General features: G+C 34.6%; 1 protein-coding gene across 4 annotated transcripts in view; it reads right to left on the bottom strand.

Annotated features, from left to right (window-relative positions):
* Positions 1-26,731, bottom strand: part of LOC100630813 (uncharacterized) — a 396,552-nt gene that overhangs the window by 270,746 nt on the left and 99,075 nt on the right. For all 4 annotated transcript variants that reach the window (XM_070256727.1, XM_023633698.2, XM_070256728.1 and 1 more), the window contains 2 exons: positions 8,554-8,717; positions 1,875-1,913 (listed from right to left, as the gene is read on the bottom strand). In XM_070256727.1, the coding sequence (XP_070112828.1) occupies positions 1,875-1,913; positions 8,554-8,717 (203 nt within the window). The remainder of the gene's footprint in view (positions 1-1,874; positions 1,914-8,553; positions 8,718-26,731) is intronic.

Here is a 26,731-nt window from a genome sequence, read left to right as displayed (position 1 = left end):
ACCATCATAATTTTTCAAGATGTCTGGCCTCCTTTCCCTTAGCACCTGTTGTTTTTGACCAGCAACAGTAAGAGTTTAATTGCCTGAAATAAAGCAGGAAAGCCAGAAATTCTGAAAAATTAATTGAAGAGCTACATCAAGACAGGCTGTAAATTCACGAGGGGTCTTTAATGGCAGATTTAGCAGTCTGATTTTAATCAGTTAGGTTTTTGCACAAGGGAGTGTTTGAGGAGGACGCTGAAGAAAGATTATTCTGGCTGAACTATGTAGTGTGGATTGGGGGTAGAGAGCCAGGAGACTATGGGATAGAGCTCTCAAATAATAATAATAATAGTAATAATAATGAGGAGGAGGAAGCTAATATTTATAAAGCACTATATAAAAACAAACTAGAAGTAATTATCTCAGGTAATATTTACAACAATTTTTGGCACTGTCAATATTTTGCAGCTAAAGCAACAAAGGCTCTGAGCCATTGAGTAATATGTATAAGGTCACTGCTAGTAAGTTTTATCTGGAATGTAAACTCAGGCAGCCTGCTTCTAGAACCTAAATTCTAAACCACTCTGTTGAAAAATTTAGAGATGTGATCTCTTTGAGGTTGCCATACACCCAACTAACTGAATGCATTTACAATAGTACCCAGCAATTGAAAATAAAAAAAGAAACAATCTACAACATTTAGAAGTATCTGTGGATAAATGAATGTGATGGCCCAAGATAAGATTAACTCAAACAGCATTTTGATAAAATTTCACTTGAGAACTCTAAATTTGACACCACTTAGTTTAAAATTGCAAACACATTTGTCTTTTATTATTGAGGACTACTATAGGCACTAAAAAATATACTGTAATAGGTTGAAAGTGATTAAAACCAGAAAATATGTGAATTCCCAAGAACTCAAGAGGGAGTTCATATCAATCCTCAAAAGTAGCTAAACAGAGAAACTCTTCACAACCTAACCTAGGTTTAAGAGATCCATTTTATTCACTGCTAATAAGGGATCATCAGATTTTCTAATTGAGCATTTACATCTTCAATTTAATCCCATCAAGGATGATAATGACATATCTTTAAAAATCCATATGTTGTGAACAATCTATACTAAGTCGATTACCTACAAGGCAATTTACAAATGAATCTCTAAGTGTCTTTTCCATACCTGCCGTCACTAACCATATTGAATGATTCTTTTCTGTTAAGTTCTGTGACTGAAAATGGATAAATCAGTCTCTCTTTGATGAAATATATCCATGCTTTAACAGTCCCTCTGCGTATTCACTTGCAAATTCTTCTCACTTACAAAACACACCCTTAGTACAATGGTAAATTAATTATAAGAAATTCTCTGGTAAACAATATACTCCCTATCAAAAAGTGGAAAAAAAATTCCCACTACATAAAAAACAAAAAATAACTTATAATTGTCTGAGCAATAAGTTGGACAACATTATACACCATATCACATACACACAGAGCTTAAATAGTACAGAAGAGAAGAAAGGTGACAAAATATTCAACTACCACGGCACCTAAAAGCCCAGAGCCAAAGAGATCAGGTGCTGGAACTTTTACAGAAACATAATTAAGTTGCCCCTTGCAAAGTCAACCAATTAGTCATGCAGATGTTTCCAGCTGGATATTTGGTGTACTACAGGGAAAAGATCCCATTTGACTCACTTTTTTCCCATGGTTCAGGCAGTTGTCAATAGCAGTAATTCAAAAACAATTTAGTAACTATACTTTGAACCATGAAATTGTAAAACTGAGTACATCTGTCTCATCATACCTAGGTCTTTACTAAGATAACAAATTTTTTTTTACTTAATTCTCAATAGGTTTTTCTGATGTTGTTACTATTGTTTTCTTACCTGATCTTCTCCTTGCATAGCTGCCTCTTCAGATTTGTCCTAAGGGAAAAAAAATTAAGATAATTTATGAAGAAAATACAGCCAAGGAAGAAGAAATCAGATTTTAAAAAGAAGTTTAGCTGTTAAAAAAACAAAGATAAGATGAACTACGTGGGTAATTTTTGCACGAGTTTCAATTCTATTTCAGTGGTAATTAAATTTAAATGCACTAAATATTATTATTTTAGTGCAGTTATTTAACCATCTACAAATCAACATGACTGTATTTGTATCCAACCAACATTTCTACATCTTACAAAATATTTATGTTTGGAGAAACTTTGTAAAACAACTGTTTAAGATAAAAAATTTCCTATCTCTTAAGCTTCTGGCATTTCTCCCATTCAAGATTACTGGACCTTCTTCTGAAAGAATACGTATAGGTATTTAGTTCCCACCCCCATACACTGAGACAAAATTCACCTGAGTCTGAAGACTTGCACTCTTGGCAATTTTATTTCTTAGGAAAGAAAACCATGATAAGAAAAGTTTCTCTAGTCCAAATTCTCACTAAGAAAGAAGAACTATTTAGAAGTCATAGAAGCCTTGGAGAGAGTGACCATGTCATCTTATAGTTAGTAAGTAGTAATGAAGGAAGAGAATGGTAGGCATAGTCAGACACATGTCTTGCTATTAATAGAATGACATTTCCAGCAGCTGTTCAAATAGTTCAAGTCCCCCATCACAACTGTAACTTACCTCAGAGTCAATACAAAAATCAACCAGCTACCAATTCTGGAATATAAATAACTGTGAATGAACTTGAGGAACTTCCTGCTCTATAGGCTATATAAGTGATAAATCTTCTAGTGGGATAATAACATAATTCCCCTAATTTTCAGCTTACCATGCAATCTGCCCCTGTGGAACCAGATATCTAGTCAAGCAGTTGGTCAGGTATTAGTTTTTGTATTACACGTCTTTAGTCATTATATTTAACTTTAATATTTATTAACAGGGCTAGAAAAATGAGATTGTAGAAGAAAAACCAAAAATAGGGTTATTTGGATTGCATGGCTTCACTATTATTTAAGGATTTTTCCCTTGGAATGCTAAAGAATAGAAAGACAGGAAGATGAACTTTAATTGCAAACATATATTGATGGTAAGGCATAACAAGAGCTGTAAAAGTTAACAGATATGAAAATAAGTTGCATAGGCTCCCTTCACAGAACAGAGAGAGATCCCTTTAGCTCTGGGTGAAAAGGCTTAAGTATTTGAGCACTGAGTTTAGATCAACTTCAATATACTTATACATAAAGAATGAAAAGAAGATAGAAAAAGTGAAAATGTTTTAGCATATTGAAATTAGTTAGCCATAAGTAGAGTAGCACAGAGGCAGAGTAAGACTATGTCATTTACATTCATAAGCAGTCCAATTATTTTCCTTTCCAGGTATTTCTCTTTCCCAGTACACTTAAAGATCTTTCATTTTAATGCAAGTTCCTCAAATTTTGCCATCCATTAACACATTGTTCTGGGGTATTTAGTAAATAATTTAACCCAGGATTTTTTTTCCTATTTAATCTGTTTAGAGTCATTGAAATCTAGCTTCATGGTACTGGGAAAGAAAAAGGAATAAAGGGCATTTTAATGAAAAATCAGCACACGCCAGAAAGGTTTATGTTTCTGAGATGAGAGGGAAAGATTTTAAAATTTTGTCTTAGATAATTTTCAAAGAAGTTCATTGCAGGTAAAATTAATTCGAATGAGTTAAGTCTTGAAGCCAAGAAATAAGTTACTAATCTTTCCTTCCAACTGCTAAATAGTGAACCATCTGTTTTGTCATCATTTAAATCACATTCCATTCTTATAGCATGATTACAACTTACGACCATTTGTTACAGCAACATGGGACTAAGAGGCAACTGGATATATTTTTAAAGGAAGCTGTACAGTAATCTCTATATTTCACAGGGTTGAGAGAGGGAAGAATAGCCTGAGTATCTGAAAAAACTGCTTGGCAGTCTGATTCCACTGGAATTTTTTAGTGTACATTTTGAATTAGTCCCACAATGGAAGTAAAGGTAGACATTTTTCACATCCCTTTACTCAATATATCAAGAGGAATCATATAGGGAAATGAATTTTCAGAATGTTTAGTGTTCTACTCCAAACTTCAAAGTACATGAGATTTTCCACAGAATTGAGCAATAGTGGTATAAGGAAAGAAATAGAGTGTCTTTCTTCTACCTTTTTTTGGACTTCTCAGACATAAGAAAATAATCCATAAAATAAACTATTAGCCCACATTTGATGGCATTTTCTGTACTGAAAAGCTGGAAACAGGAAGTCACAACTTAAGTTTCTTATTATAGAGTAATGGATTCTGCCCAAGATTTAAGCATGAGCTAGGTTTGAGGCCAAATCAGAAAAGAACACAAAAATAAATTAATTTTTCATATAATAAAAGGAAAAACTTATTTGGATTACAATATGGACTTTATGAAATATAATTGTCATCATTCCTTCTATTTTTCTATTTTTGCAAAAATTGTATCCTACTGATTATTTCCAAATTGCTATTTTCACTAGAATAGATGATCAATTGTAAATCTTTGAAACGGCTCCCCAAAGTCTCTAAATGGCACTGATACTAATTATGGTGATCTGCGATACTAAAAAGACATATTGGAGAGTTGCAGTTCAATTAATTCCTATTATTTCATTCCAGAAAAAGAAACTTCCCTACTCCTCTGGGGGACATAAGTCCTTGTTGTCACACAGCTGAATTTCTATTTATAATGATATTATCTTATCATACTTTTCAGTAATTATTTTCACATAATCTAAATTTTAATTATATGAAACACAACTTTCATTTATTAACTGGTATAAAATTTTAATGACTACCCTTTGATGCATGTCCAAATTAATTTACTGTGTCCACAGTGCCAAATGTGTATGAACACATCTATTAACATCTAAAACACCAATAATCTCCTGTTTCCTTTGATATTTTTCTTGCCTAATATTGTCCCTTGTAATTAACTCAAAGAGAAGAGAAAGCCTAGTAGCAAAAATGGTAAATCCACTAAAACCACATTTTCAACTTCAAGCTTTGATGACAAATCCATTGAATATTTCTGACTGCATGTAGCTATACAGTAAAAAAAAGAAAATGTAATTATACATCAGCCTCTGCCAGTAAATGCTCCTCTTTCTAGAAAGTTTGGACCTTCCACCAGGGACATAAAGTTCCTACTGAGGTTTTTAATATACATGATACTACTTTCTTAATCAAGAAAAGATGAATATTGGTAAGTATGAAAATTCAACAATTCTTTCTTTTTGTTTACCTTATTTTAAGTATGTAAACATGATAATAGTGATAGCCCATGAAGCAAATGATATATTTAAGAAGAGCTCAACAGAGGTAACACCGATAAGTTTGTTATGTTTGGTTAACTTACATCTCCCTGCCAAACATACCTAATTTTTAATGTAAGAAACTATCTTGCCTCAAACTTTACTTCCTCTAAATTTGTGATAAAACTTTCTTATACCCTTCTGGTAACATTTGACCCTGCTGACAATGCCCTCCTCAGATATATCTTCTTTAACTCCTAGTGATTTCCTGGCTCCTCTGATAGCCTGTAGACCCCTCTCATTCATTCTCTCCTTCACTCCTCTTCATCTTTTCTCTGCTTCCTGTTTTGATTGGGTGGTAAGAATAGTGAGCCAGGAGACCTGGTTTCTAGGCCTATCTCCATCATTTATTCATCAAGCAATCATGGAGCAAGATAATTAAACTCTATGAACCTCAGTTTCTTAATCTATAAAACGGGAATAATAGCATCTATCTCTAATGTTCCTTCCTTTCTTTTATTTACCATATTATTTTTTTAAGTTTTTATTTTTGTGTGTGTTCTAGAATGCCTGATGTTCTTTTCTTATCTCTCAAAGTTGTTAAAATCAAACTAGAATATGAGATAGTATTTTATAAATGATTTCTTGCCACATAAAGTCAAGTAGTATCATTAATATTATCACCTCAAAATCTCCAACTTGAGCTTTTGGATCTTCTCCATCAACAATTCCCAAGCTTTCCACTATCAGCTGGTATGGTTTTAGCCTTCAAAATTTTATCTCTAAACCTAGTTTCCCACCTTCTAACCACATATAAACCATATTTGGGTTCTACAAAATTGTAATACAGAGTGTGCTGAAAAGCTGACTACTTTGTACTATTATTTCTTCTTATCTATATTTCTTAATTTTAACTTTTATGACATACTTAAAATCTGTATACATGTGGTCCATGTATCCACTTGCCATTTGACATTTAAAACAATTATAATGGATTTCTATTAAATATATGCCAAGGAGAACAGTTATATCCTAAGATTGCTGTTGTCTCCTCTCACTTTTAAATTTTCATTCCTCCATAAAAACCCCAAAATAAAACTAACATATTCCTTTACCCTACGAAACCATTGGTTATTCAGAACCTGTCCCCTGACCACTTTTCCTGTTTGATTATTTCTAGCTTCCATTCTCTTGAAGATTTTTCTTCTAATGTAGTTAAGATTGTTCCATCCTGGAAGCCCCAGATGTCCAGCTAAGATATGACATGATATTTGGCTCTTTCAGGACTTGAGTCAGAAATAGCCTTACCAAAAGTCATTGCTCGACTAGCTATATAAAAACTCATCTCTCTATGATCTCTAGGAATACATGTACCTCTTCCAAAATATTATCACAACTCACACCTCACATAATAACATATTTCATTGATTGGAGGAGGAAGAGTATTTTTTTTCGTATTTTAAATTCTCTAAAATCAGGATGTGATTGCTTTTCCATGTGAGAAGAAAGCATTTAGTTGAATTGATAGCATTTTTTTCCTTTCACGGTGGTAAATGAAATAACGGCACACCTCAATGGTAGCATCTTAAATTTAATGAAATATGGTTTATAGCTTGGCTATTCAGCCAAAGTATCTTTAGTCAGACAGATCTCAAGCAAGATAAATATGGTCATGCAATATTTAAAGAGTATAGGTTTTTAAGTTCTCAGGCTTAAATATATCTCAATAAACTTGACAAAAGTACCAATTTATACATTACAAATCCTTTTACCCTTTTCATCAAAAGAAATTCCTTTCAAACACTCTGCTGAACATAGGTAACATGACAGCATGGTTACAAAAATTAATTTATGAGGTTATATAAGAATAAGGAACAGGGGCCGGCACCACAGCTGAGTGGTTAAAGTTCCATGTGCTCCGCTTCAGTGGCCTGGGGTTTGCAGGTTCAGATCCCAGGTGCAGACCTACTCCACTTGTTAGTCATGCTGTGGAGGCATCCCACATACAATGTAGAGGAAGACTGGCACAGATGTTAACTCAGGAAAATCTTCCTCTCACACAAGAAAAGAACAAGGAACAACTGCATTTTAAAGCCAAGATATTCTAGAGAATGCATGGTTAGTTCAAAGAAACTGATACTGTTAGAGATTTTCCTCCATCAAATATTTTAAAATGCTATTCTACTCTATAGGGAACTACTTGAGCTCTTGATATAATCAACAATTTCCAGTATAAGTCTTCCACATAGAAATAAACTGGTGCTTAATTAGTCTAGGTGATTGTTGTTAAAATTGAGCCCTTTCATGACTGACACACTCAACTCATTCAGGCAGTGTGCAAAGATTCTCACGGTATTTGCAAGTTAATAGTCTCAGTTGAATACCTAACTTAAGGGGATAAAAATAAAACAGGATATTGTCATACTCCTGTAAAGTCTAACTAGAATAGGAAAGAAAAGATACATGAAGACTTTATTTTAAAAAGAAGTATACAATGTCCTTACAGAAAAAGTGAAAGGATAAAATTCATCCAAAAGAGATATGGTAGATTAGAATATTTTAAAATCTATTAGAAAGAAAGTATTTCTAAGCCTATCAAGTGAAAATGTGGGAAATGAAATTCATGACACAATTAGGCATATGATATTGCTTAAATTACCCATGTAATTAAAGGTCCTCAATAAATACTTATTAAATGGATGGATACATTTTAGCATGATCACAGCCCTGAAATAATGAAAAACTCTAAGTTTTCTTTATCTTTGCTAAATTGTTCTAGGTTTCCCTTTGTATTTATCATTGAATTTTGGGTTGACTTGGCTATTACAGAAAGTGACAACTCTATTTTTAGGTGCAAAGACAGCTGTTTGGAAAGTCACGTCTGGCCTTGACAACTCCCTCATCATTCTTTGATTCATTTTGAGCCTCAGTAGATATAGTAGTCCTCTCAATTCTTTGATCTTCTAGGAATTTGTGAGCTAATTCCTTAGAACCTCCATCTCCAACATTCATTTTTGAGAGAAAGTAACTTTAGGTAGACTATCCATGAGTTTGCCCAAGACTAATGAGACACATCATCCTCAAGGCAGAGCAAGAAACAGCAACAACTTCAGACAGTTGCTGCCACGATTCAAATATAACAATGAGAAGGGCCCACAGAATTCTTAAGCAGAGTAATTAGAGACCATATTAGTCATAACTACCTTTGAACTGGAAAGGCGAAAAACTGCAATTTACTGTAAACCATGTAGCAGACAGAAGCACACTTCTTGCCCTTAATTCACATTTGTCAACTAGAAAGATAGGCAATATAGGACAGTGCTATACTCACTTTTTTGTAAATATCAGCAACTGCTTTTAATATGATATCCTGATGGTCAGTTCGGATTACACCGAGTTCACTAAGTTTTTGCCGAGTGATGTTAAGTAGCTTCTCTCCGTTGATTTCTGCTCTTTCAAAGTTTTCTCCATATACCAGAAAACTGTAATCCAACTCTGAAAAAGACATAAAAGAGGTAGAGGAGACGTCAAGGAAAATAGAGACTATACCTCCTTGTAAAGATAACCATACAATTCTGGGGCCAGCCCCATGGCTGAGTGGTTAAGTTTGCCGCTCCACTTTGGTGGCCCAGAGTTTCACTGGTTCAGATCCTGGGCACGGACCTAGCGCCACTCATCAAGCCATGTTGAGGCAGAGTCCCACATAGCAGAACTAGAAGGATCTACAACTAGAACATACAACTATGCACTGGGGGTCTTTGGGGAGAAGAAGAAGAAGAAAAAATAAAGATTGGCAACAGATGTTAGCTCAGGGCCAATCTTCTAAAAAAGAAAAAGGTAACTATACAATTCTACTGACATAGAATTGCATGTGGCTCTTTTGTCATTCAATGATTCATTTACACTTTTGGTTCCAACAGCTCCATCTTAGATTCAGCATCTTTAGATAGAAAGGCTTAGGAGAGACAAATTTTCGTAGGTCCTTACAGAAATGCTTAAGTACAAAATTTAATTAACAAAAGTGACCCTGTAAAACATGCAAGAACAATCAGAGATTATAACTGAAAGCATATTAGTAATCTGTTATAATAATACCTAAAATGAACTTAGTTGAACTGAGATAAAATGTGGTTCTTGATTTGTGACTGCTTTAATACTTGGAATTTTATCAGCTGAGAATCTATATTGCTAATAAATGTGAATTATTTGGGGAGGGTACAATCTCTTGAGCAAACTTTCATAATTATAATCAAAACAGAAAAAAATCCAAAATTTCTCAGGTATATGTTCTAATGAACTGCTTCTGTCATATCTTTAGATCTACTTAGAGAGAAGTAACTAGAAGATCTATAAATAGCATAATACAACGTATTCTATGATGGAGAAAATAAATTAATATAACCTGACATGAAAGGTTACTGAGCTTTGAATAACTGAAAGCATCAGAAGACTGAATAAATGATGAAATTATCATTCATATTTGGTTATCCATAGTAACAGTAGAGTACAGTGGAAATATTCAAAAATTAACTTGTAATTTGCTTGAAATTTGATGTTGAACTTCCCTACGAAAGTGAGTGTGGCTAATATTCTGGGAACTAATAGTAATATAACATAAGCTGATTAAAACACATTTCATTACTTTGCTTTTTAAAAAATAATTAAGTCAGGGGAATATTTACCTTTACAATATCTCTAGATAATTTGTTTATTAGATAATGTAAATAAGATTTCATGAGGAATATTTAAATTACTTTTTTTTTTTAGGAAGATTAGCCCTGAGGTAACATCCGCTGCCAATCTTCCTCTTTTTGCTGAGGAAGACTGGCCCTGAGCTAACATCCACGCCCATCTTCCTCTACTTTATATGTGGGATGCCTACCACAGCATGGCTTGCCAAGTGGTGCCATGTCCTCACCACCCGTGATCCGAACCGGCCAACCCCAGGCCGCCGAAGCAGAATGTGCAAATGTAACCGCTGCGCCACCAGGCCGGCCCCTAAATTGTTTTTCAAAACTTGTCAAGTACTTTACAAGTATATATTTCATTGTACTGATATGCTAATTAAATCATGTTTGCATTCTTATCTATTTATTAAAGCAAGATCTATTAATGACCTCTATTAATTTACTTTGTTAGTTTCATTCTTATTACAATCTGTCATTTAAAGGCATAAAACTATATTTCTTTTATTTTAAATTTTTATAATTCTCTATTGCTACATATTCAGACTGGCCTCACCCTACTCATGAATTAGTAAGGTTTCTTATTACATTTCAAATTTTAAAAAGTGAAGCCACCTGGAATAATCCAACTTCTATCCGTGTAGATATTTATTCAGATTTCCAACTCCCACCCTCTTGGAACTTCATGATAGAGAAAAAGTCTCTGCTGCATGCTAGAAAATAACCAGCAATATTATTCAGACAGTTGCAAAGTACCTACCTAAACTTGGGTGTCTTTCTCTCTCTCACCTAATTTTTCAAGTTTATTATTTCCCTTCATTAACGGGAATGAATTAAGTATTTGATTTAGAAGACTACATATTATATGAATGGGTGAAAGTAAATCAGAAATGTCAAGAAGAAGCTGTGTAACTCTGTCAAAAGAAACTTAAAAGCTAAATTTCTCAGGGCAATCTTCCTATAAATTTATAGAAGACTTTACAGTACTTATTGCATTACAGTGATTAAATATGATAGAAAAATAAACTAAAACTTTTATGGGTCATTTTTCATACTAGCAAGGGAAAATTATATGTAGTTATTTTTAATAGAATGAGATTTACATTCTTACGGATGATGCTCATATGCACTTGAAACTTCACTCAAACTGTACTTGAAAGTTGAATGACTTGTCAGAGGTGACTTTAGCTTTCCTTTACTCTTTATATATGTATGGAGACTGAATTATAATGCCCTAAATATTGCATAAACCCCAATTTCCACATTCTCTTTTATGAACTGCAGCGGATACTTGCAGTAGAATGTAATATACTATCAAGAAGATTGTAGGAATAAATTTTAAAGAATTGCATTGTATGCAAATTTAATAAAACAACTTAGTCTCTATAGATGACTGAGTATCTGATAGAGGAAATGTCAGTTATCTCTGCTAGGTTACCATGCCTTTGCTTTTACAAACCCTTTCATTTGATCTTCCTTAGATAAGATATTAATCAGAAAATGGATATGGATCTAAAACAGATTCCATCACTTCACCAACCAATAGCCTGCAGCCTTAGATCACTGGATTTTGGATGAAGTCCATACATATCATTTTGGCCTTCATTTATACATATGATCTTTTAAGCCATTGATGATATAATTAATAAGTTGGTCTGATTAACTTAAATCAAGCTATAAGCTCTAAAACTTTGCTAATCAGAGACGGTCATTTCTTTAAGGAAGCATGAAAGCTGAAGAAGCTAAATGCCATGACACATAAAATTCATTGCAAATATCCAAGGAGACCTTTAGCAAGCCTAAGAACTGATTAAAATTTCACAGTCAATCAGCATGCCCCTTCAAAGCGAGACTATCAATTAAAGGCAGAAAGCTCATTCTCAATATCTGACAGAATCTTCCACGTTTTAAAACCATCTGTATTTTGCTATACTTTCTCACAGACATAGTGGTGATGTTCAAATTTCTGCCAGGGATGAATTTTATGATTGCGTACTAAGCTATCAATCTGAACATTTGTGGCTTTCAAGCTGATTTATATGCCATACACACCCACACTTTGGGTAACAAAGTTTCCATTTTTATCCCATGTCACTTTGTCCCATCAGAGCTCGCTATTAACAGTATTGATCTGCAAGTTTTGGTCACAGTATTATTCTTAAATATTGTTTATGTATGAATATGTGCATGCATGTGCTTGTATAAATTTTAAATTTATTTTCCCAGATGTATGAGTAATTTATATAGTCATGACCCCACTGTATATTTATTAGGATTGAAATAAGTCATCAAGATTAGTCTGTGTTTTGTTTATTAAAAAAGTGATTGGAGATTACTTTTTTTAGTTTAAGAAGCTACAAGAACCACTGTCATAATAATAACTAACATTTCCCACTATTCTAAGCACTTTTCACGTATTAACTCAATTCTCACAACCATCACATGATGTAGGAACTAATATTATCCCTACTTTACAGATATAAAACTGACTCAAGGAGAAGCAAGTCACTTAACAACATGCAAGCAAGTAAGTGGCTGAGTCAGGATTTAAATTTAAGAAGTCTAACTTCAGATCTCATGTTCTTCATTACTGTGCTATATTACTTCTCATAATAATTGAGATGGCCTAAGATTGGAAATGGCTTCTACGACACCCACAAAATATCTTCTAGAATGGCATGCTTGAAGATATGAGACACTGAAACTGACCACAACCTCAGAGTAACCAAAATGCAGCCAGCTATCCACATCTGTGAACTTTTTGAAAGATTATAATCCATCCGTACAACTCACTATTCCTTAATTTTACTCATTTGTTCAGAACATATTTAACAAATGCTTTCTACGTGCATAGACATTGTTAGAAATTGTGAGGGATAGGAAGAAACACAACACAATCCCTGCATTTAAAGAGCTTGCAATTTGGTTTTAGGCAACTAAAAATAAACACACACACAAAGTAAATAAAATGTATGTCACACTAAAAGAAATATGCCCAAGAGTTAAGTGAATGAGAAATATTGTAGGCATTAGTTAATCAGAGAGGTGAGAGATCAGATGAATTTGAGTGACTGGACAATGTTTTCACACACATGTCCTACCCAATGAAATTGCAACCCAGTATTTCCTACCACTATGAGCAGCATGTAATTCGGCTTCACCAATCAATGCTTTGTTTTTCTGCAATCTACCATACATAATGTGAATGGTTTAATACAATACTAGTTTGAGTCTTATTTGGATTCTTATTTATACATCTTATTTAATATCTTAAAGAGGACATGCATACATGTCCTATTCTTCTTTTTTTTTTTAAAGATTGACACCTGGGCTAACAACTGTTGCCAATCTTTTTTTTTTTTTCTGCTTTATCTCCCCAAATGCCCCCTGTACACAGTTGTATATCTTAGTTGCAGGTCCTTCTAGTTGTGGGATGTGGGACGCCGCCTCATCGTGGCCTGACGAGCGGTGCCATGTCCGCGCCCAGGATCCGAACCCTGGGCCGCGGCAGCTGAGCGCGCAAACTTTACCACTCGGCCACAGAGCCGGCCCCTACATGTCCTCTTCTATCTGGAAGAGGACAGAAAAAATACTGAGAAGAACTCAGGGAAAAAAATCTACATATTCCTGAATTGTATTAGTTAGAAATTAGCTAATTAAATTATTTAAACCAATAACACTCCTGAAAATTAAAGAGCAGGACCTACAGCCAAAAGCATTTCAAATTTTCTGAAACTCAACATTAAGAAAATTCTACCTATCTATGTTTCATAAGGAATTGGTATATACTTGAAATATGAAAAAAAAAAAAAAGACCAAAAAAGACCTCAAATGTATTTCAGAAGTTCTTCATTTATGGAATTTAAAGGAACAGATGATTGTTAGCATTTTAACTGAGCTTCTTCAAATTAGCAAGGCATAAAAACTGTAAATGTAAAGGCTCTAAAAGTAAAAACTGAGATGAAGCCTAGACATACTACTATGAGCAAACTACAAAATTAGAATCCAGAGATAGCCAGGAATTTCAAATGTACAAAACAAACCTGGCACCAACAGAAAACTGTCATTTTGATTTGCTGTTACAGAACAACAGTTGTACATAAGAAAGATGTTAAATAAGTTCAATAGAACTTATTTTAAAACATAGTAAAACAATGGTAGAAATAAACTGGCTTGAAGGAAAACATATGGTATGAAATTCCAAAACTAAATGAGCAAGCTATAGTAAAACTACCTAAATATTGAGAATTATATTCAAAATGGCTATTCAAAATTACACACAAAGTCAAATCTAAATATTATCTTTTTAATGAGACTATGAACATAGATAATTTAAAGTAAATGCATAATACACATCTTACATATATTTGAAATTTCAAGGGGGCATGTTAATTTGTCTGTGTATGTATACATGTGCATATTTCAGCAGGTATGTTTCCCAATTTTTAAATGGCTTATGTTGATATTTAAATTACCAAATGTCGGGGCTGGCCCCGTGGCCGAGTGGTTAAGTTCGCGCGCTCCGCTGCAGGCGGCCCAGTGTTTCGTTGGTTTGAATCCTGGGCGCGGACATGGCACTGCTCATCAAACCACGCTGAGGCAGCGTCCCATATGCCACAACTAGAAGGACCCACAACGAAGAATATACAACTATGTACTGGGGGGCTTTGGGGAGAAAAAGGAAAAAATAAAATCTTTAAGAAAAAAATAAATAAATAAATTACCAAATGTCTACTACTTGCATACTACTTTGTTAAGAGTGTAATATCAGTGAATGGTAGCTACATATTCCGCAATGCATGTAGTGGAGTGTTTAATAAAATTTGTAATAAAGATGTTTCTAAGAATGCTACTTGCTTACTACACAGCAATCAGTGTTATATCAGTTAATGGAAGTTATACATATTCTGCAACACATATAGAATGGTGTTTAAGAACACTTCTAATAAAGATGGTTGGAAGAACACTACATGCATACTACTTAGAGAAGAGTGCATTATCAGTTAATGGTAGTTATACACATTCTGCAATGCATGGAGTGAAGTGTGAAGAACACTTGTAATAAAGATGTTTCTAATAATGCTAAAAGATAATAAGTTATCAAATGTCAAATGATGATGTGGGGGTAGGGAAGTTGATTTAAAATGTTTATATAAACAAGTCACAAAGTGGATGAGGGACCAAAATATTATACATTGAAAATGCCACTGAAAACAAAAACTTTTTGATATCCAACATTTTTGCTGCCTAGAAGAGACCCCTTTGCCTGAACATGAGCCATTTACAAAACATATCCTAGCTAAAACTGTGAAATAAGAAAAGCTGGTCTTGGGGCCTTGGTACTTTCTTTCAACATCCACTGCTGTCAGCTGTACAATTATACACTGCCACCCAATACTTCAGCTCGCACCTGGCCAAACACATATTACTTCACTGCTTAACACATTTTGAGACATTATATGATGTGTTTTCTATTATCTTTTCATAGAAACACAGGGTATTATAATGAGAAAACGTTTTAATCTAACACATACCTAACATTTACTTGTTTTCTACTTAAAAAAAAAGACAAAAGTATAAACTAGCCCAGAAAAAATAAACTTAGAAGGAAGTTTAAAAACAGGGAAAAATACATACACACATTCTGAAAAATGCAGGTGTTAAAGTTTTAAATGAGTCAAAAATAATAAAATATTTTTAGATATTGGTGAAAATCATGTGTGAAGATGCAATATTTAAAATAACTGAAGTAATTATACAAAATTGATGAATATCAGGGGAGAAACCCACTCTTGCTTGTTTGGAGGTATTCAGAGCGAGGTTTCTTCATGATCCTTAATTTGCTTGGTACCTGAAATCAGATTATTTTGATTGTACCTAGTTAGAGGTCCTTCATAGGGTTCTTTCCTAAACTGAACATTAAACTAAAAACTACAAACCAGTTTTAACATTTTAGGTCTTGTAAAAAAATAAACAAAAAACAAAACAAAGCAAAGAATCCCAAAGGAAAAACTAAAATTGTGTCCTAGGTTAAAATATTTATATCATTCTCTCAAAACTCAATACCACAACTGATGCAAAAAAAAATGTGCTTCCTGAACACACTGGGGGAAATTACTACAGACTGGGATAGCAATCAGACCCATGTTGTTTACTGCCTGAAATATTGAATGGAATATGTGTGGATTTCATTTTTAAAGCATACCAAATAAAGTACAAGTTATTTAAAAATTTAAAATAAGATTTGAACCTATGAAAGGACACAAAAGTTCTAGATCATAACATAATCCATATATTGCATATATATGCATAATTATATCTATTCCATATAATGTGTAATCCATATAATGCACAATACAAGTGGTACATGCAATGGTTATGAGTAAAAGACTAAAACCAAGCTGTCTCAGTTCAAATCCAGGCCCTGACATTTACTAGTTGCATGATTTCCGGAAAGTCACTTCATCTTTCTAAACTCCAACTTCCTAATGTTTAAAATTAAAGTAAAGATGGCACCACGCCCATAGTTGTTGTTAGTACTGAACAAGATAATGGAAGTAAAGTGGTCTTAGCACAGTGCATAATATATAATAAACAAGCAATGAACTGGTTGCATCATTATTCCTGATGATAGGTTGGGTGGCAAGGAGATACAACTGACCTAAATGACTCCATGAATAGCTCAAGAGGACCCCTTAATAAATAGGACTGGAATGAAATCCACTTTACTGATCCTCATCTTAATTCCTACTTCTTCCCAAACTCCCCTCAGGGAAGTCTGAGAAGTTTGATGACAAGAATGCTAGAATGTTGGGAAGTGAGAAGGTAAGTAAAATACCGTATTCAAAGAATCCATAGATAATTCCCCACCTAAATCAGTGTTTTCATAATCCCTGTTTCCTGCTCCTGTCCCACTCCAGAAAAATAGTAAAACAAAACAAAATGTCTACCTTATCCTCCACCCATATAATCCTTTACCTCCCCCAAATCACAGAAGAAAGTTCAGGGGTTAGAAATGGTTGCATAAATTTTAACTTTGAATTTTTGACTTTCTTTTTGGGGAGGATGATGGGTTGTAGCTTTTAGATCTTATGATTAAACAACACTTTAGAATCCATTTCCATTAGAAATTCATTCAACAAACCAGAAAACAGATGGAATGTAAATAAAATAGGTCTCAGATCAATGGCAGAACTAAATCTTTAAATAGAGCAAATTAACTTGAACCAGGTTTTACCATTACCAAGCAGTTAAATAAATCAGCAATGTAACCACTTGTGCTTATAAACTCATACTTTCCTTTTATCAGGCTCTGAAACTCCTGATAATTTACATGTTCTATATAAGCTACACTCTTTTACTTTGGGAGATATCACTTGATAATGAATTACAATCCATGTATGCAGATATTACTGAAAAAAACTGTAGGACTGATATATCTTTTCATACAAAGCAGGAGTGAAGTCTGTATAACACTGTCTAGTGACTGTAGCAGTTGTCTGAAGTTCCTCTCACTGTTTTCTGATAGCTGCCTTCTAGACTCTTATTCAGTCTAAAACCTTTGCTCTGTAGTAGGGATAGCAAATACATGGCATTTGTCCTTCTACTTCTCAACTCCATTCCCATGTCAGATATAATTAATTGATCACCACACTCTTCTTAAGCTAAGATTCAACCATAGATTCTTTTTCGATACACTGTTTTAGACAGCCAGCAGCCACTAACCAATCAATAGATACTAACACGTTGAAAACTCTCTGCTATACTTGATTTAAAGAAAAGCTCTTTTCCTTATTTTAGCACACCAATCTAGTTGGCCGTCGGCAGGCTTCTCAGCTGCCTAAACAGCAAAGCATTTCTTTTCATTCCCTCTTTATGATTGTACCGCCTAAATTTACAATCATTATCTACATATCTAGCCTATAATAGTAATGCTTCATTAAGAATTGCCTCAGTGTTCTGATTCATTTCCCTCCCTTGGTCAAAAGCCTTCAATGGCTCTCCACTCTACAAAGTAACACCTAAATTGGATTTCAAGGTCTTTCATAATCTGGCTCCATTTCAAATTATTCCAATTCAGAAACCATCTTTTCAAATAAACCAAAGTATTTACATTCCTGCACACATTCTGAATTTTCCCTTGTCTGTGCATTTATTATGCTATGTCCCACACCTACAATTTTCCCCATGACTTCTCACTTAAAATCCTACATCTCCTTTTAAATATCATTTTCTTCTGTGTTTTTTCTCACTCCCTTCATTTTCATCTTCCTTATGTTGTACTTATTTGCTGATATATGTTATTTCCCTATTAGTCTGAAAGGCAATGGAAATTATGGAGTATGCCTAAGTCATCTTTGCATTCTTCTTGGCTCCTAGAACAAGTTCCAGAACACAGTAGATAACTCTCACAAATGGAAGTCAAATGCAAATTAATACTGCATCACTGACTCAGTGGGTCTCAACCAGACACATTCCCCAATTCCCCCTGTGTAGTATGGAAATGGATAGGGGGTATCTTTGGTTATCAAAACAACTGGAGAGCCCTACTGGTATTTAGTGGGGAGGAGTCAGGCAAGCTAATAATCCTGCATTTGGGAGGGCAGTCCTTCACAAGCAAGATTATGCCTTCATCTGCACCCACATCTCCCCACAAATATCAATAATATCCCTCTTGAGAAACATTGGCTATGTTCTTGGACAGCTGGATGGTAATTTTGTCCTAAAAATCAAGCGTTTCATAGGAACCAAAGGTTAACACAAATGTGACATTATTGGTAGCAATAGGAACTATCCAACTTAAAATCAACTGAAGCCATGAGCCTGTCTGAACAGATGCTACACATTTGCCTTCAGTAGACATTATTGTATTGATGAACAAATCAGCATACATGGATTCACCACCTACCTTGTTGTGTTAAGTACTGTATGAACCACTGAGGAGGCATGCAGGGACAAACAAAAGACTGTCCCCAAGGAACAGAGAAAAGTTTCAAGAAGGATAGCCTGTCCACTGAAAGTCTAACAATAATAACAATGCACCAGCAGACATCAAGTCCTAGATCAAACAAAATATTTGTAAACAGTAGATCTCTCTAACCTTGTATATTATTGAGACACCTATACTATAACCTTAGGGGGAATCTTTTGACATGTAACCCATTGAAGGTCAAGAGAGAGAACTTTTTCACACACATTTTGCTTTTTTTTTTGTTTTCAGAAAAAATCTCAAACCATTTTGAAAAACATTAGACTCTAACAGTATATAGGTAGTAATTGCCCATCTTATGAAGGTGAATTACAATGTTCTTTCAGAATGTTATTTAGAGTACTGAAATAGCACTTTGTGTCTGAAACCAGGTTAGTTTCACTGGTCTCAAGTTGGCAATATGAAATTGCCAGTACACACATTAGCTCTGTTATAAGCCACTTACACCAACAATTTCTATCCCACCTGTCACTGTGGAATCTAGGAATTCTACAAGAAAATTGCCCACTATATTTGCCTGAGGTGCAGTAGGAAGAACTAAGATGTCTATCAGGATGTTCTCAATACAGTCTGACAGGCTCTCAATACAGTCTAACCGGCCCACAAAGTACCATACCTAAAAGGGAAATCCATTATCCTGGCTTCAATGTCACAAATGTTAATAACTTATTCTCAATTTCTGTTCTGTAGGGTTTATATATTCCCATAAAGAAGATAAGTTCATAGTTTTCTCACAACTAAAATTCATTCTAATGTTAAAATTTTTATATACTGAAAAAAATTATGCCTCTAAATATTTTCAAGAGAAAATAGGAAAACAACTCTTTTAAAAATATCTTGAATGCAGATGCCATGGCAAATGTCCTTAATTTCTGTCTAACACATCAGCACATTTAACCTACTCCTGACTCTAACACATAGGCACAGATAGCACTCTAATCCCATTTTAGCCCACAGTTTTTATTCTTTCACTAATTAAGTAACCAAGTAAGAATTTTGACTTTTTTTGTTTTGTTTCAATTCTTTTCACTTTTTGCATTGGCCCTTAGCTGAAGATGATAAATATAGGAAATGAAGTAAACAACCTTGCAGATTATTATGAAGTATTTTTGCCATCCTAAAAGCCAAACAGAAGCACAAGGTCACAACATATGGTTTTGCATTTGTACAAAGATGACCAGGTTAGGCAGCAAACAGGGATTAAAATTCAGCTGCACTCTGCCTTTAAAGCTATGGGCCCTGATGTGAGACTATATTCCCTTTGGAGGAAATGGTCCCTTTTTCTTCACATAAAGGCACAATCAGCGCTCTAAACTGTGCTCCCAAAGGGCTTATGTCTGCTCAGAGGGAGAGCCTTTTTATCCTAATTTGCTGCCCAGGGGGGCAACTTGTAATTCACACAGAGATTCCCTCTAGGCTACCAGTGCTCTGCAGAGAGGAGCCTCCCTCTAATATTGAGCTGTTGATACTGCAATTAACACTCATCATACACATTCTTTAGCTGTAACCTGTTAGTTTTAGTTTCATCTCTCCATGTTTTATCTACCCAGTTCATATGCACTGTGACTAGAGTTGTGATTTATATACTTTATGGCATTCCCCCACAGCACCTAGCATTGTACACCACTAGTACTTAATAACTATCTGTTTATTGATTAAAAGCACTAAATTTAAATTTATGCCACAGACCAGAAGAGGGGCATAGGAAGAGGAAGTTCAACTATCACACCTCGAATAACTACAACTCTAGCAAAAGTTTACTTCTAGTTTCTTGACTTTTTAAATGTGTTTTTACTTGTATGTGAGATGATGCTAGAGTTTCTTCTCAACTGAGTGAGCTTCAAATCTCCATCTATTTGGGGGATGGCTATTCGGAATTAAGTACTGCAAAAGCATTTCAAGTCTCTCAATGGAATGAATTGTGCCCTCAGTGATTCACTTATCTTGGTGTGTAGATAACTCTATTTAAACACTAAATCTTAACAAAGAACATTGCAAAATAGAAAACACACAGGAATCTTAAAGGGAAATGTTTACATTTAAAAAGAAAATATGGATTTCTGGTTCAAGATGGCAACATAGGAGGATCCTGTAGTCACCTCCTCCCATGGACACGCTGAATCTACAGCTAGACATAGAAAAATTTCTCTGAAATAAAAACCACCAAAACTAGCTGAAGAACTCTTACACACTGGAAAAATGAGGGAAAAAACCCACGTTAAAGTGGGCAGGAGAGGCTGGGACACAATCTTACCATAAACCCCAGCCCTGGTGCAATGACCAACAATTTGGAGGAAACTCACAACTTCAAGCTTCTCCCTAATGAGCAAAGGGTTTGAACCCAACATCTAGCACCCAAACATTTAAGACCTGCACCCGAGAGACAAGCATCCCAAACATCTAGCTTTGAAAACCAACGGAGTTTGTATTCAGGAGATCCACAAGGTTATAGAAAACTAAGAAACAGTTCTTAAAGGGCTTTCACGGACTCACCCACTCTAAGACCCAGCACAGAGGCAGCCAACTGACAGACATGTGCTCAGACTCTCTGTGAAAGAGGCTTATTTGCTTATTTTAAAGCATCAGACTTAGAGGCAGGCATCTAATTTAAAACACATCTAGAAGCCTACTAAAATACTCTCCTCTCCAGGGATGGAGGCCAGCTGGCGCCATCTTTGTGCTGTTACTTTAAATGTAAATGGACTAAATTCTCCAATCAAAAGACATAGAGTGGCTGAATAGATAAAAACACAAGACTCATCTATATGCTGCCTCAAAGAGACTCACTTCAGATGTAAGGACACACACAGACTGAAAGTGAAGGGTTGGACAGTGATATTTTATGTAAATGGTAACCAAAAGAAAGCTGGGGTAGCTATAGCTATATCAGACAAAATACACTTTAAGACAAAGGCTGTAATTACAGAAAAAGAAGGTCATTATATAAGGATAAAGGGGTCAAACCAACAAGATGATATAACATTTGTAAATATTTATGCACCCAACATAGGAACATCTAAATATATAAAGGAAATATTAACAGACATAAGGGTACAAATAAACAGCAGTACAATAACAGCAGGAGACATTAATACCCTGATGTCATCAATGGATAGATCATATGGACAGTAAATCAACAAGGAAACATTGGCCTTAAACAACACATTAGACCCAGATGGGCTTAACAGAGACAGACAGAACATTCCATCCAAAAGCAACAGAAGACACATTCTTCCCAAGCACAAATGGGACATTATCCAGGATAGATTATATGTTAGGCCACAAAATAAGCCTTAATAAGTTTAGAAGACTGAAATCATATCAAGCATCTTTTCTGACCACAGTGGTATGAAACTAGAAATCAACTAAAGGAGAAAACTGGAAAATTCACAAATATGTGGAGATTAAATAATAGGTGATGGAACAACAAATGAGTCAAAGAAGAAATCAAAAGAAAAAATTATTTAAAAAGTATAATGTTATCAGTCATAATTCCAGCTATTATTTTAAAATGTCATATGCCCCAGAACAACCACATTTCCTGGCAAAATGAACTCTCATCAGATCTTTAACCACAGCCATTCAAAGTCTTTCAGTCATCCACAGATAGTTTTGGTTTTATTCCGAGGCTTCTCTGAAAGCACTTGTAATCAGCTACAAGGTAGAGTGCTTCATCTTCAACAAAAATGGTTGAAGAAGGTCTTGGAGACCCATGGAAAGGATTATGCCAGGTAACTCTGGAATACAGGCTTCTGGTGGCATTGTTTAAATAACTTTGAGATCATACCACTGGACTGAGTCAAGATTTCCAGAGTTTTAGTGGAAAATCTAATTAGTTCATCAAACTGCTAATCCAAGATCAAGCACAACAAGAATTAATTACATAGGACTGAATGAACTGATAAGGGCTGATTACAACTTTTGTTTGGGATATTATTGATTCTTTACTGTTCTATTTTCTCAATTTAAGGAACCTCTTTTTCTTCTTCTTTAAACTATCTATAATTCAAAAATTTACTACATTATACTTTTGTGAACAGAAATGAAACATCTTCTTTCTCCTGCCTGATCCCTTCAAGAATGCGGAAACTCTTATTGAGTAGTCTCATTTTCATGGAAATATAATTATTTTCATAAGTTCAATGAGAATTTTTCCTCCTTGTAACAGGACATAATTGGAAAGACTTATATAACCAAGACTTTGACCGATACGTCATATTTAAGAATTATGGGCATAGAATCAGTTATGACCAGACAGTTTTAAGGATGTAAGGTTGTCTTTATGGAACCAATGATTACAAAATTTTCTTGGGAAAACTGGCTTGGTACCTGGCTAACAGGGTGCCCAGATTTATAGGTGAGTAAGGAAGGTCATTCCCTGGCAGGCTTAGGAACCTTAGGATACTTTGAGTACTGAGAGAAGAAAGGATTTCACTCAAATCTATAGGTACTGCAGATGAAGTCTAGTGGTGAATTCTCGGCTTCATTTTCTAGCTTCAAGACACTTGATGTAGTCTATACAGAAGGCGAAATATAATGATGTACACCTGAAGTTTATATGTTATAAACAATGTTACCTCAATTAAATAAATAAATAGATAGATAAAATTTTTTTAAAAGTCCAATTTAAGATTCTTTATGAAAACTTCAAGTAAAGTAAACTTAAAAAGGCCCATGTGGTCAATCACCATTCTTCCTGCACTTATGTAAATCACCAGGCCAAATCTAATGAGACCAGGATTATTCTGTAAACAAGAATAATCTTACTTTTATTATCTTTGATCATAGTGGGTAGATGAGGTGACTATGAAGAGAAATTTTATCTTTCAATAGAAAACTATAGCACAATCTTGCAGGTTATCAGACGCTAGTCCCATTCACTGTCTTTGATCTATATCGCACCTATTTGTAAACTAGATTTTTTTTGACTTACCTAATAAATTGGCCTGAATCTTGCCATCTTACATGTTTAGTCAATCCTTATCAAATTTTATAATTCTTACCAAATTCTAATGTTCTTCAATATTTGGCTATAACTCTCCAAACTATTATTTTCAATTTTTCTCTCACCCTCATGACTTGGTGACACTGAGAACTAAAACCTGACTGCTCAAATACTTACTGGGCCTCAAGGTTGTCTTATAGCTGGCCTTTCCCCCCAGGATCTAAGAAAGCCCTGAATACTGAGATCAGACAACTTGATATAAATTTCAAAAGACTCATCACCACAGAAGACCATACATGGGCAACCTACATGCCTATAGCTGTTGCTATGTAGGCCACTCAGGAAGTTCACTAGAACTCCTGCATCTTCCATGGTCTGCTCCATGAAATAACTGTGACTGTGGACAATCTTACTAAAATTTCCTTGATGTCTATGTTACCACCAAAACATTCAAACTGAAAACTGGGAAATCTATCAGGTTGCCACTGCCATCCTCACTGTAGCATCTAAAGATGGTTTGAGCCCAGTATCTAGAAATCTTCACAACTGGCTACACTCTGGACCCATAAACTGGGTTTAGGGTCTGCTCCAAACATTAATCTTTTTTTTCTTTTTATTTTCAAAAAACCCTCATCATTAAATGCCTGATTGCTTGCACCATACAGCAAGTATCCTATACTGTCACCAAGTCTCAATAGATGATGAACTTGTCTTTCATGAACAACAGGTGACTGAATGATAAATGGACTTATATTGAAAAGAGGAAATAATAGTGTCTCTTCTAATACTGTCTTTTCTTTCCTTGAACAAGAGGAGAGACTAACCAGGACTCCCTCCTTGATCAAACTTTAGTAAGGTTCCTCTGAGCCCTCTTTTGACTAGGCCTTGTCCTTATCCTTGTCTTTGGCAAGATCATCATAAGAATCAAAGTCAAAATTGGAGAAAATAGAATGTTCTGGTTATACAACTGAGAATATACAATGTTGGGACTTGCAAATAAAAGCTTTTACAAGGTATCTTTGTAGTAATCACAGCAGTAAACATACTCTAGGAGAGGAGTGAAGAGCACAATAGGTAACAAGACATGCACCACAACTTTTTTTATCATGTGTAAATAACTAGCTTTTGAACTTGATATGGGTTCATGTCATTTAACTGTGACAAATAATCCAAGATTACTCATCCCTACACTCTTAATCTCGCTTCTTTCTTAACAACTATAGTTTTTGGTAGACAGTAAAAGAGCACAGTGTCAAAGAAATGTGAGACTAAAAAGGGAAGTGTTACACAAATGTATTCACGCAAATTACTTTGATTTATCCTTAAATATGAGAATAAAGTGAGAAGACTCAAAAGCCTCTAGCCTAAATTTTTAGGTGAAATCCAAAAAATAAACATAGCAGTTTTCCTTGAAGCATGGATTTTATATTAGAAGTTCAACTCTGTGAGGAATTAAACAATCAAAGATTTTTAGAACTGGACGGGATCCTAGCAAACCTCGTCACACAGCTACTGAGTGTCATTTTTAGGACTAGAGCTAGGGTATCCTAACTCTGGCCATGGATTTTTCCATTATGTAATATTATATTATAACTGGTTGGTATTAAACTAAACTCAAAAACTTCCATAAGCTTTCAAAAGCTCTCAGAAATTTAACAAATTAAAGAGGAACATCTGATAAGAATCCCTCTCACAAGATATAGAGCTAAAGAATAGGGAAATAAATACCAAACAGACTGGGAATTAGTCCCATGATGTCTAACCCTTAGCACGTGGGCAGAACCTTCAGCAGTAAAAAAGCAGCAGACTAAGAAAGGTTAAAATATTTTTTCACATTAATAATGCAAGCTTTTCATACAAATTTATGAGCACATATCAGTCTGATAGGTGTCAAATTAGGATCGCCACTAAACAAAAAAAGAAAATATGTTGAAAATCAGGCCAATGCAAGCACTATTGATTTGTGAATCTGTGATTTTATTTATAAGCTTTCAAGAAATTATCTTATATAAAATCATTGCCTTTCTGCTCTTACACAGACTGAAGTTTAGAGTAGACACTGTCTTCAGAGCCCTCTCTCTCTTATTGTCCTGTAACGCCCTGGATTTCCTATAATGGCAACCTACCAGGCTACATAGTACTAAACTTTATTCTCATCTCCCTTATCTTCTCATTAAAATGGACCAGTCCCATTCTCTTCCATGAACAGGAAACAACCAGAGTGATCTTTCTAAAAGGCAAATCAGATTAGGTTATTCCCATGCCTAATACCTTTCAGTGTTTCCACCACTGAATCCAGGATAATATCAATTATGAGTGAGAGAATAATTAGGGGTTAGGCTTTCTCACAAGATTCTTTAGGTCATGTAACATTAAAATAGTTGCCTTTTCCACTAATCTAAGACTTGCTCCTTTCATGGGCTTTTAAATTCACAGACTACACTCTTGATAAATCCTATAACATTTCTACGACAAGCTATTTTCCTTCCTATGAAGTTAAGGGTCTTTCCTAATTTTCGGATTGAAAATCATTTTTAAATTTACAAGTGATTAATTTTACATTTCATTTTAACCTAGACTAATTTTCCCAAAGTCACAAATATTATGTCTATATCTAATAAATTGGTTATTTATAATTCTACAACCATGCCTATTGATAAAAGTATGAGTCAATGAAACAAATAATTGAAATGATACACATAAGCAATAACAGAATTAAAAATTATACAGAAATAAAGTCTATGCCTTTCTTTCTACTACTGTTACTACTGTGTAGTTGTTCTTTCCCAGCCTCAGTTTAATCTTAAGCAATACATAATAAAATTTGATAAAGTTATAAATTAAGGTGAACTTAGGGTTGTAAAAATAATAAACCATTCATGATTAAACA

Source organism: Equus caballus, chromosome X, assembly GCF_041296265.1.
Source record: "Equus caballus isolate H_3958 breed thoroughbred chromosome X, TB-T2T, whole genome shotgun sequence".
NCBI classification, from domain to species: Eukaryota; Metazoa; Chordata; class Mammalia; order Perissodactyla; family Equidae; genus Equus; species Equus caballus.
Note: the sequence above shows the minus strand (reverse complement) of the source record. Positions and strands in the feature narration are given on the sequence as shown.